This window comes from Mustelus asterias, chromosome 21, assembly GCF_964213995.1.
Source record: "Mustelus asterias chromosome 21, sMusAst1.hap1.1, whole genome shotgun sequence".
Taxonomy (NCBI): domain Eukaryota; kingdom Metazoa; phylum Chordata; class Chondrichthyes; order Carcharhiniformes; family Triakidae; genus Mustelus; species Mustelus asterias.
Window position 1 is genome coordinate 36,835,533 of NC_135821.1, and position 20,259 is coordinate 36,855,791.

Below are 20,259 nucleotides of genomic sequence, written 5' to 3' on the forward strand. Positions count from 1 at the left end.
CCATTTGGAGCCAGTTATCTGACATTGCCGCTATAACCACCGCACTCTCACCTCCTACAATGCTGTGCCTTCTCTTGAATTAGTTCAGCCATCCATTGCTGCAGGTAAACCCCATGTGGTGTAGCCACTTTGCCAGGATGACTTCCCTCCCCTGCAGGATTGGACTGGAACCTGCAGGGAGGCAGTGGTATTGTCTCTGGATGAGTGATCTAGAGATCCAGGGTAATGTTCTGGGGATCCAGGTTCAAATCCCACCACAGCAGATGGTGAAATATGAAGCTGGAATTAAAAGTCTAATGATGACCATGAATACCATTGTTCTTTGATCTGTTGGCATCATCTAAAATGGAGAGAAAGAACTGACATTTATATCACATCTTTGATAATCCCAGTATATCCCAAAGCATTTCATAGCCAATGGCCAGTGAAGCCCTTCGGGATTGTAGTCACGATTGGAAAGCAACAACCAATTTGTATGGAGCAAGTTCACACAAAGAGTCATAGGCCGAACTTTTACCGCCCCGCCTGCCACAGGAATCGGAGTGGGCAAGGGGTGGAGCATGGGGAGGTCCGTTGACCTTGGGTGGGGTTTTCTGGGGTGAGTGAGACTGTAAAATCCCGCCCACAATGTCCAGCTGCACTTTTTTTAACAAATGTTGGTTGAGGGATTAATCTTGAAAATATGGTCATGATAACTTTTATATGCCCTTGAGAGGGTAGATGGAGTCTCGGATTTAATGTTTCAGCTGAAACATGGTACCTCTGACAATGTAGCACCACCTCAGTTCAACGAGTGCTCACACACTTGGAAACCACTCAAACTGTATTAGCCTTCACATCCCAGAAATCATCCTTGTGATGTCCCTGAGGTGGAGATCCACCACATTTGTGTGGTGGCTGCTTGGCCAGTTTGAGCAGCAGTACTCTGCTGTCAGCTAGACTGGGGTGAGTGAAGCCTGCATAGTCCGCTGGCTCTCTCTGCTGCCCCAGGGGGTACTTGCCATTTCTGTCTGTGATTCACTCTCAACTTTATTGCGACTCTGGTGTTCTGGAGGTGCTGCTGTTACATCAATGTTCATGCGGTCAAGGGTAATGCCACGGTGTTTTGGAACTGGATCATGGGTGAGTAGCTGGCCACAGGACTGGACATGAATGTCTTGCATGATGGGCCAAATGGCCTCCTTCTGCTCCATAACAATTCTGTGACCTTTGAGTTGTTCAGGTGGAAGGCTGAAACAACTGTCTCCCATAGAATCCCCACAGTGCAGCATGAGGCCATTTGGCTATGAAATGCTTTGAGATATACTGGGATTATCAAAGATGTGATATAAATGTCAGTTCTTTCTCTCCATTTTAGATGATGCCAACAGATCAAAGAACAATAGTATTCATGGTCATCATTAGACTTTTAATTCCAGCTTCATATTTCACCATCTGCTGTGGTGGGATTTGAACCTGGATCCCCAGAACATTACCCTGGATCTCTAGATCACTCATCTAGAAACAATACCACTGCCTCCCTGCAGGTTCCAGTCCAATCCTGCAGGGGAGGGAAGTCACCCTGGCAAAGTGGCTACACCACATGGGGTTTACCTGCAGCAATGGATGGCTGAACTAATTCAAGAGAAGGCACAGCATTGTAGGAGGTGAGAGTGCGGTGGTTATAGCGGCAATGTCAGATAACTGGCTCCAAATGGTCTTGCCCACAAACAACAAAGCAACGTACAGCACAGGAACAGGCCCTTCGGCCCTCCGAGCCTGCCCATCTGCAGTCTGCACCGACCCTCCGTAAGAGCACTCTACCGAGGCCCACTCCCCTGCCCTATCCCCATAACCTCATGCATTAATCAGGGCTAAATCACCGAACCTGCACATCTTTGGACTGTGGGATAAAGTTGGAGGACCCGGAGGAAACGCACGCAGACACGAGGAAAACGTGCAGACTCCGCACACAGGCCCAAGGCCGGAATCGAACCCGAGTCCCTGGCGCTGTGAGGCAGCAGTGCTAACCACTGTGCCACCCCAGTCATGGCAGTGTTTGGATGACGTCTTCATTTTCTGAAACAGGGTTCCAGAGGACATCGATCTTCAATGAGTATTCTCTCAATGTCCTGCAGTTCTTCAGCCTGGAAAGCCAGGGCCGGGGGATCAGCAGATGTGAGGAGCTGTCTCTTGTGGAAGGGATGACAAGAGCCAGAGCGAGGACTGGGGCAGCAAAGAGAGCTAGCGGACTACACATGGCTTCACTCACCCCAGTCTAGCCGACAGCAGAGTACTGCTGCTCAAACTGGCCAAGGGGCCACCACATAAATGTGGTGGATCTCCACCTCAGGGACATCACAAGGATGATTTCTGGGATGTGAAGGCTAATACACTTCGATGGTTTCGTGTGTGAGCGCTCATTGAACTGAGGTGGTGCTACACTGTCAGAGATGCCATGTTTCAGCTGAAACATTAAATTGAACGGCTTCCTGTGTTGCTGCGCTCGAATCTCCTGACATCCAGGGGAATACATCCTCCTCAAAGCACATCACCAGCTAATGAACACTCTCATTGACACAGCACCTCAGACAAAAACCCACAAACTCGCCTGCACCCCCATAGTCCTCACTGGAACACACTCCGCACCGTACAAACTGATGACAGCTCCACCTCCTGGTTATCTGCAAACATCACCAACCACAGCCTGGTATCAGACCCACGTGGCAAAGTCCCAGCTTTCAACCTTCCACAGAGAATTGGGACAACTGGCAACTATTTCCTCTGCTTTCACAGGACTATCTTGTACAGCCTGTGGAAGAAAAGGCTTTGATAAAGAATAAAGACGGAACAGGGAAGATTCACTCCACAAATGGAACATGAGGAACAGCTCCGATTGGGAATATGACCATTCAAGCCAGACCATCATTGTAGCGGGCTCCATCTTTTTAACTCCACTCGTGGGCTCATTTTAGGTTTGGTTCTCCGTTACCCAAACCCCACCAATGCCCGAGTGATTCTCTCTCTCGCCGATGGAACAACGGCCACCTTGCGCCTACTTCACTCGAGTAGCGCCCCCAAGAGAGAGAAAAGGAAACTGCTGCCTATCCACTACCTGGCAGCCTTTCCTGAGTGGGTGGGTTCGAATCGCCCAGAGTGCCCTCGGTTCTCGACTCCGGAATTATGGTAAGGGATATTAAAATGTGACCTGACCAGAGATAGCTGATGAGAAAATGAAAGAGCAAGATGGGCTCCAATCGAGTTCAAATCATATATCTTTTATTAAACACCAAAATTAAACCTCATCAACACCAGAAAACAACATATAGGTATCTTATACTCTGTAACTATGACTATGGGAACAAAACTAAACGGGCACAATGTAAATTCTAACTTTAAACAGTGTTAGCAATATCTGATACTATGAAAAGGTTCATGCACCCACCATTCCCACAAAAGCCTCCACTGCTATGTTACCCTTGGGAACTTCACGAATTACTAGGAAATACTCAGTTGAGCCGACCTTGACCTTCTGGGCTGGCTGTGTGTTGGAAAACTGCTGTCTGCAACGCGGTTCAGGAGGGTGAGAGAGTTGCCATGCGGGTCCGAAGAGAAAGAGAGAGAATGGCTGCGAAGCCACACTTTTTAAAGTTCAGATTTCAAAAGTCCCGTGAGCTCCGCCCCCACCGGCAATTGCAAGAACAATGGTCCTGGATCGCTATCAGCCTCAGTGACAGCACAGTCTATTGAAATCACAAATGGCTGAGACTGCCTTGTCCAGTATGAATGGCCCATCGATGTTCCTAATCGCTTGACCGGGGCTTACAGATTGCTTTCCCATCATGGAGATGGGTTTCTCCTTACTGCTGGATAGCCCCATTATCGTATCTATTGTATCTTATCCAGGTACATTGTGGTTGGTATCGATCTTCCAATCTCGATGCGGGTCTGGTCTGGTGACGTCATCTGCTCCCTTTGTGATTCAGTTAATCTAATCAGCAGCCTGTCTGGACCCTGACCGTTAGTGAGTTCGACTGGAGGCACCCTTTCTGCACACAGGCAGGGCTGAACCTGCTGGGAGAAAACAGCCAGTTTCTGCAACCAAATGTGGCCACTTCTACCATTTAAATGGCCAACGTGCGTTTTACAGTCCTTATATGCGTTGGTGTTGCCCAAAAAACTTACATCATCCTCACTCTGAACTCCTGCCTCGACAGATCCATTCCTGGTGGCGTCACAACCATTCACATTGCGTCAGCTGTAGCCGCTGAATGGATTGTTAATCAAAACATCAAACTGGAAACGGCTTCCCCAGGAGTAAAAGATGCTGCTAATTTTGCTTTGGATATTATCCTAGATTTTGTGCTCAAGTATCTGGAGTGGGACTTGAATCCCCAACTTTGTGATTCAGAGATGAGAATGCAGTAGGAGTGACCTGCACACAGTCCTTGTGGAGACAAAGTCCCGTCTTCACATTGAGGATAGTCTTCATTGTGTTGTGTGGCACTATCACCTTTGAATAGATCTAGTAACGCAAGACTGGGCCTCCATGAGGCTCTGTGGGCCATCAGCAGCAGCAGAATTGTACTCAACCTCAATCTGTAACCTCATGGCCTGGCATATCCCCCACTCTACCATTACCATCAAGCCAGGGGGTTGACCCTGGTTCAATGTAAGGAGGGCATGCCAGGGGTAGCACCAGGCAGACCCAATAATGAAGTGTCAACCTGGTGAAACTTCAAAACAGGACTACCTGCACGCCAAACAACATAAACAGCTGGCAATAGACAGAGCAAAGCAGTCATACCTGGAATCATATCTGCCACGGGGGAAGATGGTTGTGGTGGGTGGAGATCAATCATCTCAGCTCCAGGACATCACTGCGGGAGTCCCTCAGGGGAGTGTCCGAGGCCCAACCATCTTCAGCTGCTTCATCAATAATCTTCCCTCCATTATAAGGTCAGAAGTGGGGATGTTCACTGATGACTGCACAATGTTCAGCACCATTCGCAACTCCTCAGATACTGAAACAGTTCATGTCCAAATGCAGCAAAACCTGGACAATATCCAGGCTTGAGCTGACAAGTGGCAAATTGCAATCACACCACACAAGTGCCAGACAATGAACAACTCTAACTAGAGAAAATCTCACCATCTCCCCATGTCATTGAATGGCATCACCATGGCTGAATCTCCCACTGTCAACATCCTGGGAGTTATCATTGATCATAAATTGAACTGCACTAGCCACATAAATACTGTGACTGCCAGAGCAGGTCAAGGCTAGGAATCCTGCAATGAGTAATTCATCTCCTGACTCCCCAAAGCCTGTCCATCATCTACAGGGCACAAGTCTGGAATACTCTTCATTTGCCCGGATGGGTGCAGCTCCTTCAATACTCAAGACGCTCGACACCATCCAGGAAAAAGCAGCCCGTTTGATTCCACAAACATTCAATCCCTCCACCATTGACGAACAGTGGCAGCCGTGTGTACCATCTACAAGATGCACTGCAGGAACTCACCAAGGTTCCTGAGGCAGCACCTTCCACGACCACTACCATCTAGAAGGACAAGAGCAGCAGATACCTGGGAATGCCACCACCTGGAGGTTCCCCTCCAAGTCACTCACCATCCTGAAGCATATCGCCATTCCTTCACTGTCGCTGGGTCAAAATCCTGGAACTCCCTCCCTAACAGCACTGTGGGTGTACCTACACCTCAGGGACTGCAGCGGTTCAAGCAGGCAAGTCACCACCACTTTCTCAAGGGCAACTAGAGATGGGCAATAAATGTTGGTCTAGCCAGTGACGCCCACATCCTATAAAAGAATAATAATTTAAAAATTTGCGTCCTCTCCTCTGCACCTTCTCAAGGACCCCTCACATCCCCTTGTAACTATGCACAGAAATGATGCATCATAGATCTACATCAGTGAAATTTGGCGAGAATTCGAGGTCATTGCATGTTCACTTTTCTTGTTGTTTCTCTGTAACTGTATTCACTGAGGCGTCTGTACTAAATATCAAACTAAATATGTTGGTGTGTTCCAGGTTCTGCCATTCAGCCAGACTAATTTTGCAATTTGATAGAATTCTGTTTTCCCGAAATGACTAACCCAGAGAATTTAAAATCCATGTTTGGAAAACAAAACACAAAACAGATTTTTTTTTCCAAAAATAATTTACTTGGAACAAAAACTATTTCTCAAGTTACGCAAGAATGGAAAAGCTTCTATACACAAATGCCTCTTGAATGATGCTTTCCTTTGTGAAACACACTGGGAACAGATGTCATGTTGAACAAAAGCTGCTTCTTTGACGCAGTTCAGTAAGGGGACAATGTTGCAACACTGAGAGGGACGGGATCCAGAAGGAAGCAGCAACCAGCTGGAGCACTTACACCCGAAACCTCCTTTCACCAAAACACCCGTTTCACAAGTGGGGCCCAATTTCCATCTCTGGCCCATGCCAAGTGAGTCCACATGGGAAGCCGAACTTGCTATCTCCCTTCCACCCACCAGCGCAGAAAGCACTCCTCTGCGTGGCAGAGATGCTGAGTTGGCAGAACGGAGTGAGCACAAGTGAACAGACACAGGTGATTGAGGACATAGCTTAACCAGAGTGTAAAGACTTCAGCAAGGCCCATCACATTGGCGTCTCGGAGTATGAGCTCCCTGATTGAGGTAATGATTGCCTATCCAATCGGGGGCCTCACCTGTGTATAAATATGGGAGGGTCAGGTGCACAGGCACTCCAGATTCTGACTGTGTACCTGAAGCCCTCTCGGAGTGGAATAGAGTTTGTACATAAAGGGAACCTGGTAAAGGAACACTGGTCTCTGAGGATTTATTTGACAGAAGACAAGCTCAAATCCTAGCACTCTTTATTACAGTCTGTGGCATCAGCAGCAGCCTCCCTCACCCAAAGGCTGCTCTCTCCCTGAGGACTTATATATTCAAATAGCTAAAACCGCTCGTACGCTTTATCTCTGTGGCCTTCTCTCCTCCTCCACCCCTTCATCTCGTGTCACCACCTCCCATTTCCCTTTTCCAGTGACACTCTATCTATATCTGTACCACGGTCTCGATCTCAATCTCTCTCACGCACTTGTTGTAGATACAGGACAGGTTTACTGAACCAACTTGGTAACCAATATAGTCCCGCATCCAGCAAAATTTACATAATGGGCGGGATTTTATGGCCTTGCTCATCCCAAAACCTTAAAATCCCATCCAGGTTAATGGACCTTTCCACGTTCTGCCCCTCGCCCGCTCCGATTCCCGTAGCAGGCGGGGCAGTAAAATTCAGACCAATGTGTCTTGAATAATTAGTGTTATTTGGAAAACAGAATTCTTGCAGGACTGGCTGTGCTAAATAGTTTCTTGATGCTATAAGAATATTGGGTAATACCACATGTCGTATTTGATTTGCAAATTAATTAAAATCTCTGACATGCTCAGATCTGCAATGTAGCATCTGCTCTCTCCCCCCTCCTGCCTCGCCAGCTTTCTCCACACTCCCCGCAGAGATGGAGATTGCGTTAATACAGTATGTTTCACAACTTTGGGATGTCCCGAAGCAGTTTGCAGCAAGTGAAGTATTTTTGAACATAGAACATTACAGCGCAGTACAGGCCCGTCGGCCCTCGATGTTGCGCCGACCAGTGGAACCAATCTAAAGCCCCTCTAATCTACACTATTCCAATATCATCCATATGTTTATCCAATAACCATTTGAGTGCTCTTAATGTTGACGAGTCCACTACGGCTGCAGGCAGGGCATTCCATGCCCTTACTACTCTCTGAGTAAAGAACCTACCTCTAACATCTGTCCTATATCTCTCCCCCCTCAATTTAAAGCTATGTCCCCTCGTGCTAGCCATCACCATCCGAGGAAAAAGGCTCTCACTATCCACCCTATCTAATCCTCTGATCATCTTGTATGCCTCTATTAAGTCACCTCTTAACCTTCTTCTCTCTAACGAAAACAACCTCAAGCCCATCAGCCATTCCTCATACGATTTTCCCACCATACCAGGCAACATCCTGGTAAATCTCCTCTGCACCCTTTCCAACACTTCCACATCTTTCCTATAATACGGCGACCAGAACTGTACGCAATACTCCAAATGCGGCCGCACCACAGTTTTGTACAGTTGCAGCATGACCTCCTGGCTCCAAAACTCAATCCCTCTACCAATAAAAGCTAACACACCGTACGCCTTCTTAACAACCCTATCAACCTGGGTGCCAACTTTCAGGGATCTATGCACATGGACACCCAGATCCCTCTGTTCATCCACACCACCAAGTATCTTACCATTAGCCCAGTACTCTGTATTCCTGTTACTCCTTCCAAAGTGAATCACCTCACACTTTTCCGCATTAAACTCCATTTGCCACCTCTCAGCCCAGCTCTGCAGCTTATCTATGTCCCTCTGTAACCTGCCACTTCCCTCCGCACTGTCCACAACTCCACCAACTTTAGTGTCATCCGCAAATTTACTAATCCATCCTTCTGCGCCCTCATCCAGGTCATTAATAAAAATGACAAACAGCAGTGGCCCCAAAACAGATCCTTGTGGTACACCACTAGTAACTGAACTCCAGGATGAATATTTCCCATCAACCACCACCCTGTTTTCTTACAGCTAGCCAATTCCTGATCCAAACCACTAAATCACCCTCAATCCCATGCGTCCGTATTTTCTGCAAAATCTTACCATGGGGAACCTTATCAAACGCTTTGCTGAAATCCATATGCACCACATCAACCGCTTTACCCTCACCTACCTCTTTGGTCACCTTCTCAAAGAACTCAATAAGGTTTGTGAGGCACGACCTACCCTTCACAAAACCGTGCTGACTATCCCTAATCAAATTATTCTTTTCTAAGTGATTATAAATCCTATCTCTTATAATCCTTTCCAATACTTTGCCCACAACAGAAGTAAGGCTCACCGGTCTATAATTACCAGGGTTGTCCCTACTCCCCCTTTGGAACAAGGGGACAACATTTGCTATCCTCCAGTCTTCTGGCACTGTTCCTGTAGACAATGACGACACAAAGATCAAAGCCAAAGGCTCTGCAATCTCCTCTCTTGCCTCCCAGAGAATCCTAGGATAAATTCCATCCAGCCCAGGGGACTTATCTATTTTTACCCTTTCCAGAATTGCTGACACCTCCTCCTTATGAACATCAATCCCATCCAGTCCAACAGCCTGCATCTCAGTACTCCTCTCAACAACACTGTCCCTCTCCAGTGTGAATACCGACGAAAAATATTCATTTAGTGCCTCTCCTATCTCTTCAGACTCCACGCACAACTTCCCACTCCTGTCCTTGACTGGCCCTAATCTTACCCTAGTCATTCTTTTACTCCTGACATACCTATAGAAAGCTTTAGGGTTTTCCTTGATCCTACCTGCCAAAGACTTCTCATGACCCCTCCTGGCTCCTCTTAACTCTTTCTTTAGGTCCTTCCTGGCTAACTAGTAACTCTCAAGCACCCTAACTGAGCCCTCACGTCTCATCTTAACATAAGTCTCCTTCTTCCTCTTCACAAGAGATTCAACCTCCTTAGTAAACCACGGTTCCCTCACACGTCTGCTTCCTCCCTGCCTGACAGGTACATATTTATCAAGGACGCGTAGTAGCTGTTCCTTGAACAAGTTCCACATTACAATTGTGCCCATCCCCTGCAGTTTCCTTCCCCAACCTATGCCAGCTAAATCTCGCCTAACCGCATCATAATTTCCTTTCCCCCAGCTATAACTCTTGCCCTCTGGTATATACCTATCCTTTTCCATTGCTAAGGTAAACGTAATCGAATTGTGGTCACTGTCACCAAAGTGCTCACCTACCTCCAAATCTAACACCTGGCCTGGTTCATTACCCAGTACCGAATCCAATGTGGCCTCGCCTCTTGTTGGTCTATCTACATAATGCGTCCGGTTTGAACTGTCCTCCGGTTTGTACAAATGAAAATGTGAGCTGCACGGGTCCCTTTCTTTTCTTCAGTTTCATGAATCCCGTTCTTGACCACAACATCTCAGCCCAGGGTCATTGATAAGGTGTGATTCTGACAGGTGTCAGCCATAATCAGAGGCTTCTTCCATTCCTCTGCACTCAACCCTCTCCTCCCTCAGACCCCTCCTCACCCAAACATCTCTGTGTTCAGAAGGACAAGGGCAGCTGACGCATGGGAACACCACCACCTGCACATTCCACTCCGAGCCACACACCATCCTGACTTGGAATTATACTGTACCTTCCCTGTCGCAAAGGCAAAATCCTGGAACTCCCTCTGTAACAGCACTGTGGGTGAACCAGCATTGGTTTAAGAAGGTGGCTCACCACCACATACTCGAGAGCAATTTGATTTGATTTGATTTATTATTCTCACATGTATTAGTATACAGTGAAAAGTATTGTTTCTTGCACTATACAGACAAAGCATACCGTTCATAGAGAAGGAAAGGAGAGAGTGCAGAATGTAGTGTTACAGTCATAGCTAGGGTGTAGAGAAAGGTCAGCTTAATGCATTTAAAGTCCATTTAAAGTCTGACAGCAACAGGGAAGAAGCTGTTCTTGAGATGGTTGGGACGTGTCCTCAGACTTCTGCATCTTTTTCCCGCCGGAAGAAGGTGGAAGAGAGTATGTCCAGGGTGTGTGGGGTTCTTGATTATACTGGCTGCTTTTCCAAGGCAGCGGGAAGGGAAAACTTGGTACAACTCATTATAAACTTGATTTTGTTCATCAATTATCTCCACCAGAAACCTCGACTGACAATGACTGTCCAGTAACGCCCAGCACCGACTGTCCAGTAACACCCAGCACCGACTGTCCAGTAACGCCCAGCACCGACTGTCCAGTAACGCCCAGCACCGACTGTCCAGTAACGCCCAGCACCGACTGTCCAGTAACACCCAGCACCGACTGTCCAGTAACACCCAGCACCGACTGTCCAGTAACGCCCAGCACCGACTGTCCAGTAACACCCAGCACCGACTGTCCAGTAACACCCAGCACGGACTGTCCAGTAACACCCAGCACCGACTGTCCAGTAACACCCAGCACCGACTGTCCAGTAACACCCAGCACCGACTGTCCAGTAACACCCAGCACCGACTGTCCAGTAACACCCAGCACGGACTGTCCAGTAACGCCCAGCACCGACTGTCCAGTAACACCCAGCACCGACTGTCCAGTAACACCCAGCACCGACTGTCCAGTAACGCCCAGCACCGACTGTCCAGTAACGCCCAGCACCGACTGTCCAGTAACGCCCAGCACCGACTGTCCAGTAACACCCAGCACCGACTGTCCAGTAACACCCAGCACCGACTGTCCAGTAACGCCCAGCACCGACTGTCCAGTAACACCCAGCACGGACTGTCCAGTAACGCCCAGCACCGACTGTCCAGTAACACCCAGCACCGACTGTCCAGTAACACCCAGCACCGACTGTCCAGTAACGCCCAGCACCGACTGTCCAGTAACGCCCAGCACCGACTGTCCAGTAACGCCCAGCACCGACTGTCCAGTAACACCCAGCACCGACTGTCCAGTAACACCCAGCACCGACTGTCCAGTAACACCCAGCACCGACTGTCCAGTAACACCCAGCACCGACTGTCCAGTAACACCCAGCACGGACTGTCCAGTAACACCCAGCACCGACTGTCCAGTAACGCCCAGCACCGACTGTCCAGTAACACCCAGCACGGACTGTCCAGTAACACCCAGCACCGACTGTCCAGTAACACCCAGCACCGACTGTCCAGTAACACCCAGCACCGACTGTCCAGTAACACCCAGCACCGACTGTCCAGTAACACCCAGCACGGACTGTCCAGTAACACCCAGCACCGACTGTCCAGTAACGCCCAGCACGGACTGTCCAGTAACGCCCAGCACCGACTGTCCAGTAACGCCCAGCACGGACTGTCCAGTAACGCCCAGCACCGACTGTCCAGTAACGCCCAGCACGGACTGTCCAGTAACGCCCAGCACCGACTGTCCAGTAACACCCAGCACCGACTGTCCAGTAACGCCCAGCACCGACTGTCCTGTAACACCCAGCACCGACTGTCCAGTAACGCCCAGCACCGACTGTCCAGTAACGCCCAGCACGGACTGTCCAGTAACACCCAGCACCGACTGTCCAGTAACACCCAGCACCATCTGTCCAGTAACGCCCAGCACCGACTGTCCAGCAACACCCAGCATGGACTGTCCAGTAACACCCAGCACGGACTGTCCAGTAACACCCAGCACGGACTGTCCAGTAACACCCAGCACCGACTGTCCAGTAACACCCAGCACCGACTGTCCAGTAACACCCAGCACGGACTGTCCAGTAACACCCAGCACCGACTGTCCAGTAACACCCAGCACCATCTGTCCAGTAACACCCAGCACCGACTGTCCAGTAACACCCAGCACCGACTGTCCAGTAACACCCAGCACCGACTGTCCAGTAACGCCCAGCACGGACTGTCCAGTAACACCCAGCACGGACTGTCCAGTAACACCCAGCACCATCTGTCCAGTAACACCCAGCACCGACTGTCCAGTAACACCCAGCACCGACTGTCCAGTAACACCCAGCACCGACTGTCCAGTAACACCCAGCACCAACTGTCCAGTAACACCCAGCACCGACTGTCCAGTAACACCCAGCACGGACTGTCCAGTAACACCCAGCACCGACTGTCCAGTAACACCCAGCACCGACTGTCCAGTAACGCCCAGCACCGACTGTCCAGTAACACCCAGCACCGACTGTCCAGTAACACCCAGCACCATCTGTCCAGTAACACCCAGCACGGACTGTCCAGTAACACCCAGCACCAACTGTCCAGTAACACCCAGCACCGACTGTCCAGTAACGCCCAGCACCGACTGTCCAGTAACACCCAGCACCGACTGTCCAGTAACACCCAGCACCATCTGTCCAGTAACACCCAGCACGGACTGTCCAGTAACACCCAGCACCAACTGTCCAGTAACACCCAGCACCGACTGTCCAGTAACACCCAGCACCGACTGTCCAGTAACACCCAGCACCGACTGTCCTGTAACACCCAGCACCGACTGTCCAGTAATGCCCAGCACCGACTGTCCTGTAACACCCAGCACCGACTGTCCAGTAACACCCAGCACCGACTGTCCAGTAATGCCCAGCACCGACTGTCCAGTAACACCCAGCACCGACTGTCCAGTAACACCCAGCACCGACTGTCCAGTAACGCCCAGCACGGACTGTCCAGTAACACCCAGCACCGACTGTCCAGTAACACCCAGCACCGACTGTCCTGTAACACCCAGCACCGACTGTCCTGTAACACCCAGCACCGACTGTCCAGTAACACCCAGCACCGACTGTCCAGTAATGCCCAGCACCGACTGTCCAGTAACACCCAGCACCGACTGTCCAGTAACACCCAGCACGGACTGTCCAGTAACGCCCAGCACCGACTGTCCAGTAACACCCAGCACCGACTGTCCAGTAACACCCAGCACCGACTGTCCTGTAACTAAGGGCACAGTTATTCCATGGTTGCGGATGGTCACATCGTTATCAGAACCAATGCTTTAGTGTTGTATAACTTTGCTGTCCTGTCTCTCTGCAGGTACGGGATGGCCTTTGAGCATGAGCCCACACTGCACTCGGGAATCAATGTCGCTGTGTTCCTCATGGCAGCAGGACATCAATTCGACACCTCAGCTGAACTTCGTAAAATAGGTAACATTTACAACATGAATCATCACCTTCCGACGGCATTGGTTAATAACACATGCCCTGCAAAGGAGCTTTGCCTCAATATAATCCGTCTTGAAAAGGAGTAGACACTGATCATTTTTGAAAGACAGGTTGTTTGTGGGATGCAGTGTGAGTGGAACCTGGTCAAACACAGTACTCCAAGCAGTTACCAATCTGAAATGTTTAATTCTCTCTCCACAAATCCTGCCGGATCCTCGTATTTCCAGCATTTTGTGTTTGTATTTCAGATTTCTAGCAACAGGAATGTTTTGCTTTTGTATTTTCTGGCAGTCTCATCCCCACGGATTATGTGATTTATTAACTTGAAATTTGAATTTCTCCATGATCAGCTGAAAGGGTGACGATTTGAAACTTCATGCTTCCAGAAAACCTTCACTGCATCAAATGACTAAAAATAATCGACGATCATTATTTTCTTATAAATTATACTGTGGAAACAAATGATGCCTTGTTACTTATCACATATCGCATTCTTCACAGAGTTACAATTCCCAGCCTCCAATCATGTTGCTTCCTTTTACTTTTTGGCCGGGTAACCTCTAATCTCTCAGTGTGAGGGTTATACTGTATATTTCTCCCGATGGCTCCAAGTGAAGCAAATCTTCCAGCCTTTTTAACTGCTTACAAACTCAGTTTTTAAACTTTACCCCAATACATGTGACAATAATAAATCAAATCAAATCAAATTCCTCAAAGAACTCCAATAAGTTGGTTAAACCTGATTTCCCTTTCACAAAACCATGTTTACTCTGCCTGATTACCTTGAATTTTTCCAAGTCCTGCTGTAACTTCTTTAAGAATAGCTTCTAACATTTTCCCTGCAACGGATGTAAAAGGGAGATTATCGAATCAACCAGCGTACATCTCTCCTCGCTATTTCCATTGAAATCAAAGTTACACCCACGCAGTTTGACCAACTGGTTTGACAACTAGGGTTGGGCAATAAAGGCCAGCCTCGCCAGCTGGGCACACTCCAAGAGTGGTTTTCAATTCAGGCCCCACACTCTGCAAACAGACTTCACACAGGAGTTCAATCGTGCCATCTGTCCACCCAGGAGCACACAACCATTAGCATCAAACTGCAGTAAACCCTTCACCTCTCCTCGTGAAATAGGTTTTAATATCCGGAGTCATGTTGGTGTTGATTCAACCACAGAAATCTTACATCATTGTACGGTAAAGATTCTGCAGCATTTTCAAGTGTTTGCGGCAAGTTAATAGAGTGTTTACATAGTTCAAAATAAAGTTTACTGGAGATGCTTTGTACCCATATGGTAAATGTTACTTGATCCCAAGATAAATATGATGTGAAAAGGCTACAGAGCCCATTTGAGCTCATCCATTCACAAATAATTATTTGCACAGCTCAAGTGACCCATCCCAGAGTGTTTCTGCTCCATTACCCTGCTTACACATGTATGCAAAGCAATCACTTCTCTTGGGTAAGGGAGCGTCTTCCAAAATCAGTTCATTTTTCATCGATTTAAACCCATTGTCTGAGTGTCATGATTCATCTTGAAGCATTGTCCCAGACTTGTTTGCTCTGTTTTACAGATTGTCTCCGGATTACAGAAAGAATATCCCAGAAGGATGAACCAGTAAAAAGTGCAAATGACTGGTCATGTTCCAAACTACAGCTCTATTTTAAGACCAGACCAGTTTGGATCAGTCCAAGTCTTTTCCCAAGCTTTACTGGTTTATCCTTCTGGGTATTAGGACCATGGTAAGAGGGGTAAACAATGTTTGCAGGAATCATACCCGAACATTTTCAGTTTAGAAATAAGAGGTCTCCCATCTAAGACGGAGATGAGGAGGAATGTTTTCTCTCAGAGGGTGGTGAGTCTTTGAAACTGTTCCCCAGAGATCTGGAGGCAGGTTATTGAATATTTTTAAGGCAGGGGTAGATAGATTCTTGACTAACAAGGAGGTGAAGGGTTATCGGAGGGTTGGCAGGAATGTGGAATTGAGGTTACAATCAGATCAAGACTGCTCTCCCATTATTTAATGGTGGAGCAGGCTTGAGGGGCCGAATGGCCTACTCCTGCTCTTAATTTATATGTTTGTATGTTAACTGAGAGTTTATAACTCTCAGGAAAGACTGAACTGGCTGAGGCTGTTTTCTCTGGGAAAGAGAAAGCTGATTCAGATAAAGTTGTTTAAAGTTATAAAGGGAGTTAATAGAATAGAAGTAGAGAAACTTGCACCTGTGGACAGTCCAAAGCTAAGGCTCATAAACATAGCACCACATTAGTATTCGAGACTTACTCAAATACAAAAGACGAAGCTGGATGATGTCAGGCACAAGATGCCATTTACATGAAGCTATTGTAGGAGCTGGTGAAATGGCGGAAATCATAGAATCCCTACAGTGCAGAAGGAGGCCATTTGGCCCATCGAGTCTTCACTGACTGCAATCCCACCCAGGCCCTATTCCCGTAACCCCACATATTGACCCTGCTGGTCCCCCTGACACCAAGTGACAATTTAGCATGGCCAATCAACCTAATCTTTGGATTGTGGGAGGAAACCGGAGCACCCGGAGAAAACCCACGCGGACACGGGGAAAATGTGCAGACTCTGCACAGAGAGTGACCCGAGCCGAGGATCGAACCCGGTTCCCTGACGCTGTGAGGCAGCAGTGCTAACCACTGTGCTACATGCCGCCCATCAGCCAGAAACCTGATAATTGGTCATTCGCTGGGTTTCTTCACCCAGAGAGTTGTCAGCCTGTGGAATTCTCCAGCACAAAAAGCTGTCGAGGCCGAAACACTGTTGGGGGGGATTTTCCCCTCCCGCCTGCCAGGAGAATTGTAGCGGGCGGTTGGTAGGGTGGGTGGTGGGGGGGGGGTTGGGTTGGGTGGGGGGTGGGGGTGGGCAGACATGCAAAGGTCCGTTGACCTTGGGCGGGATTTTCTGGTTTTGAGGTGAGCGCGGCCAGAAAATCCTGCCCTGTTTTCAAGAGGGAGTTAGATGTAGTTCTTGGGGCAAAAGGGATCAAAGGATATGGGGGGAAGGCGGGATTAGACTGTCGGATGATCATAATGAATGGCACAGTAGGCTTGAAGGGCCGAATGGCCTCCTCCAGTTCCTATCTTCTATGTTTCTCTTGCTCACCAGAGATTGCTGACACATTTGTACACGAATAGCAGTGTGTGTCATTCTGTTCCCACTATATGTTCTCGGGGATATTTTAGTAGTTCTGGATATGTTGGAGTGTAATATGTTTCAATAGAGATTTCTAAGTGAACAGAAATGAGTCAGATCAAGCCTTTCAACGTGCTTACTTGACAATGGTGTTTTACGATCAGAGCACAGACATTTTTGCCAATTCTTTGTGAGGAATGGAGCATCAGCGATGGTCAAAGTGGGGCCTCTTTAGACTGGCTCCCAACATGTCAGAGATGCTGTCTGGGACCTGGGTCCTAATGGAACTGTTTTTCTGGGGCTTTGTGCAGGAATGAAACTGAGCAGCTTACTGGGACGGAAGGGAAGTCTGGAGAAGATGCAGTTCTATTGGGATGTCGGCTTCTTTTTTGGCGCCAGCATCTTATTCAACGACCAAATGAAGATCATTCAGGCCTCAGAAAAGCTGTACCGACTGAATGCACCTGTCTGGTAAGTCAGCGTTAGGACGGGAGAAGGTTGCAGCAATCTCACCTTGTGCTTCAGAGAGACAGGGCTGTGTAATAGTGTGTGTGTTTCAGGCGGAAAGGGGAGCAGATAGAATAGCGCTGGTGCCTACCCCACCACTTTCCCACCCACCCCGAGCTCACCCCCCATAAAGTGGCAGCTGGGTGAGTGCCAAAATAGGTAGCCCACCCACCCACCCACCCACTTTTTAAGAAGTAACCGAGAGCCATTAGTTTATTGTCAAGCCAACTGCCCTGATAACACACTGTCCGTGCCATAAGATGTTTGGCGTGGGTAGCTGGGCGAGAGCGGGCAGCTCAATTGTTTTAAATAATGTCTTCAAAGGACAGGATGGAAGTGCGGATCACTCTTCGGGGGCTGCCCTCTGCCAATCACGGGGTGACACCCTGAAAGGGAACCCTCCATTCCTTCCTACCTGCCCACAGTTCAAAGGCAATTAGGTATGGGCAAGAAATCCAGAATAGTGTGTACATGCTGTGCGTGCGTACCGTGCGTGCATGCGGTGTGTGCATGTGTGTGCACTTGCGTGCGTGCATGTGTGTGTGTATGTGTGGGTTACTTGCCACAACTGGCAAAGCTTTCTGGTTGCGTGTTTAACCACGCCAGGGCTTCCTTCCCCCCAGTGAAGTTGCAGAATGTAACAACTAGCACAGTGGTTAGCACTGCTGCTTCACAGCTCCAGGGTCCCGGGTTCGATTCCCGGCTCGGGTCACTGTCTGTGTGGAGTTTGCACATTCTCCTCGTGTCTGCGTGGGTTTTCTCCGGGTGCTCCGGTTTCCTCCCACACTCCAAAGATGTGCGGGTTAGGTTGATTGGCCAGGTTAAAATTGCCCCTGAGATGCGTAGGTTAGAGGGATTAGTGGGTAAATATGTGGGGGTAGGGCCTGGGTGGGATTGTGGTCGGTGCAGACTCGATGGGCCAAATGGCCTCCTTCTGCACTGTAGGGTTTCTATGATTCTAACTGCCTTTACACCAGAGTGAAGTGTGATTGGGGCCCGGAGCTGAATGAAGGAATGCCTCTGGTCGAAACCTGAACCGTTTTACAGAGGTACGGCAGGCTCCAGGCTAAGCAAGAGAGCTCATTGCCAGTAGCTGGGTGAAGAGTTTGATGAATTGTGCTGTGCTTGTATCAAGGATTCAGCTCTGTGGCTGGCCAGAAGAGGGAGGAGAAGAGGTTTGGTGCAATCCCTGCTGCAGTCCAGCACAGTTCACCATTTCTCACAAAGTTTGAACTGGCTCAAAGCCGCAGTGAGAATGCCTCACATTCATGCAGGAGGCAGCACCCGAGGTTGGCCTGTCCCACTGCGGGACTTTGCTCTGCAGTTGGGATTTTGCGATGGGGGTACTGGCCACTTGATTTCCATTCCCAGCACTGATTCCTCTCAGCTTATGATGTGGAGATGCTGGCGTTGGACTGGGGTAAACACAGTAAGAGGTTTAACAACCACCAGGTTAAAGTCCAACAGGTTTATTTGGTAACAAAAGCCACACAAGGTTTCAGAGCCCCAAGCTCCTGACTCACCTGAAGAAGGGGCTTGGGGCTCCGAAAGCTTGTGTGGCTTTTGCTACCAAATAAACCTGTTGTACTTTAACCTGGTGTTGTTAAACTTCCTACTTCCTCTCAGCTTACCCAGCAACTAGACACTCTGTGTTTAATAAAAACCTCTGTTAGGTTTGTGCTTTTGACTCCTCCCACTCCTCAGCCTGTCTTTTTCTCCTCAAGGTACCTGGCATCAGCAATGGAAACCTACCTGCTCTACAAACGCTTCAGAACCGAGACCAACGAGCAACCTTCAGTCAAACAAGAATTGGTGGAGTTCTGGATGAAATTCTTACTGTCAATCTGCAGAGACAAAGAGCCCACCGATAAATTCCTGGTAAGAGAATCATGTAGGCACGCTGCCACCTGGGCGCGTGCTGCCACCCGGGCACACGCTGCCACCTGGGCGCGTGCTGCCACCCGGGCACACGCTGCCACCTGGGCGCGTGCTGCCACCCGGGCACACGCTGCCACCTGGGCACGCGCTGCCACCTGGGCGCGTGCTGCCACCCGGGCACACGCTGCCACCTGGGCGCGTGCTGCCACCTGGGCGCGTGCTGCCACCTGGGCGCACGCTGCCACCTGGGCGCACGCTGCCACCTGGGTGCACACTGCCACCCGGGCAGCCACTGCCACCTAGGGGTACACAGTACTGACTGGGTACATGCTACCAGCTGCGTACAAGCTACCACCAGTGGCTGGGAACATACTATTAGCTGGGAACAGGTATGTGCTGGGTAAACATGTATAGCTGATGATGCAGAGGCAGTGTGTGCTGTACACACCATGACCTGCTACATTTTCGATTGGACTGTCTGAGATGCTACACAATGGAGACAATTTGTGCCACAAACCTAAAGCCAGTGGTAAACCCCCCCCCGATTTGGGTTCCCCCATTTGCAGCATGTTGACCGTGATATATAATCAGGACAATTCCAGGTTTAGTCCCTGGCTGGGGCCCAGTTAGCTCTCACAGGTTGGACAATGTTCCAAATCTGAATAGCAAAGAATTTGACAATTTGTTTAGTGCCCTTGTTTAAAAGCTCAACTCTCACCAACAGGTGCTCATCCTGGAGCCAACAAAGGTCTTCCAACCGACCCACCTGACTGTGAACGACCGTGACGAGGACAGGGCAGTGAGCATGTGGCATGTCTCACCTGATGAAAAGGTAACTCAACATCACATATCACCGTCAAATATCTCTGCCCAGCACCGAGTGATTTGTGGTAAAGTCTTATGAAGATATTGGTGAATTGTGGCAGTCACATAATGGGTGAGTCAGGAGGTGATACCGCT

The 20,259-nt window shown here is 49.0% G+C and overlaps 1 protein-coding gene across 4 annotated transcripts in view; it reads left to right on the forward strand.

Annotated features, from left to right (window-relative positions):
• Positions 1–20,259, forward strand: part of LOC144509221 (mitogen-activated protein kinase kinase kinase 5-like) — a 186,962-nt gene that overhangs the window by 87,421 nt on the left and 79,282 nt on the right. For all 4 annotated transcript variants that reach the window (XM_078237733.1, XM_078237734.1, XM_078237735.1 and 1 more), the window contains 4 exons: positions 13,619–13,731; positions 17,226–17,385; positions 19,146–19,299; positions 20,024–20,131. In XM_078237733.1, the coding sequence (XP_078093859.1) occupies positions 13,619–13,731; positions 17,226–17,385; positions 19,146–19,299; positions 20,024–20,131 (535 nt within the window). The remainder of the gene's footprint in view (positions 1–13,618; positions 13,732–17,225; positions 17,386–19,145; positions 19,300–20,023; positions 20,132–20,259) is intronic.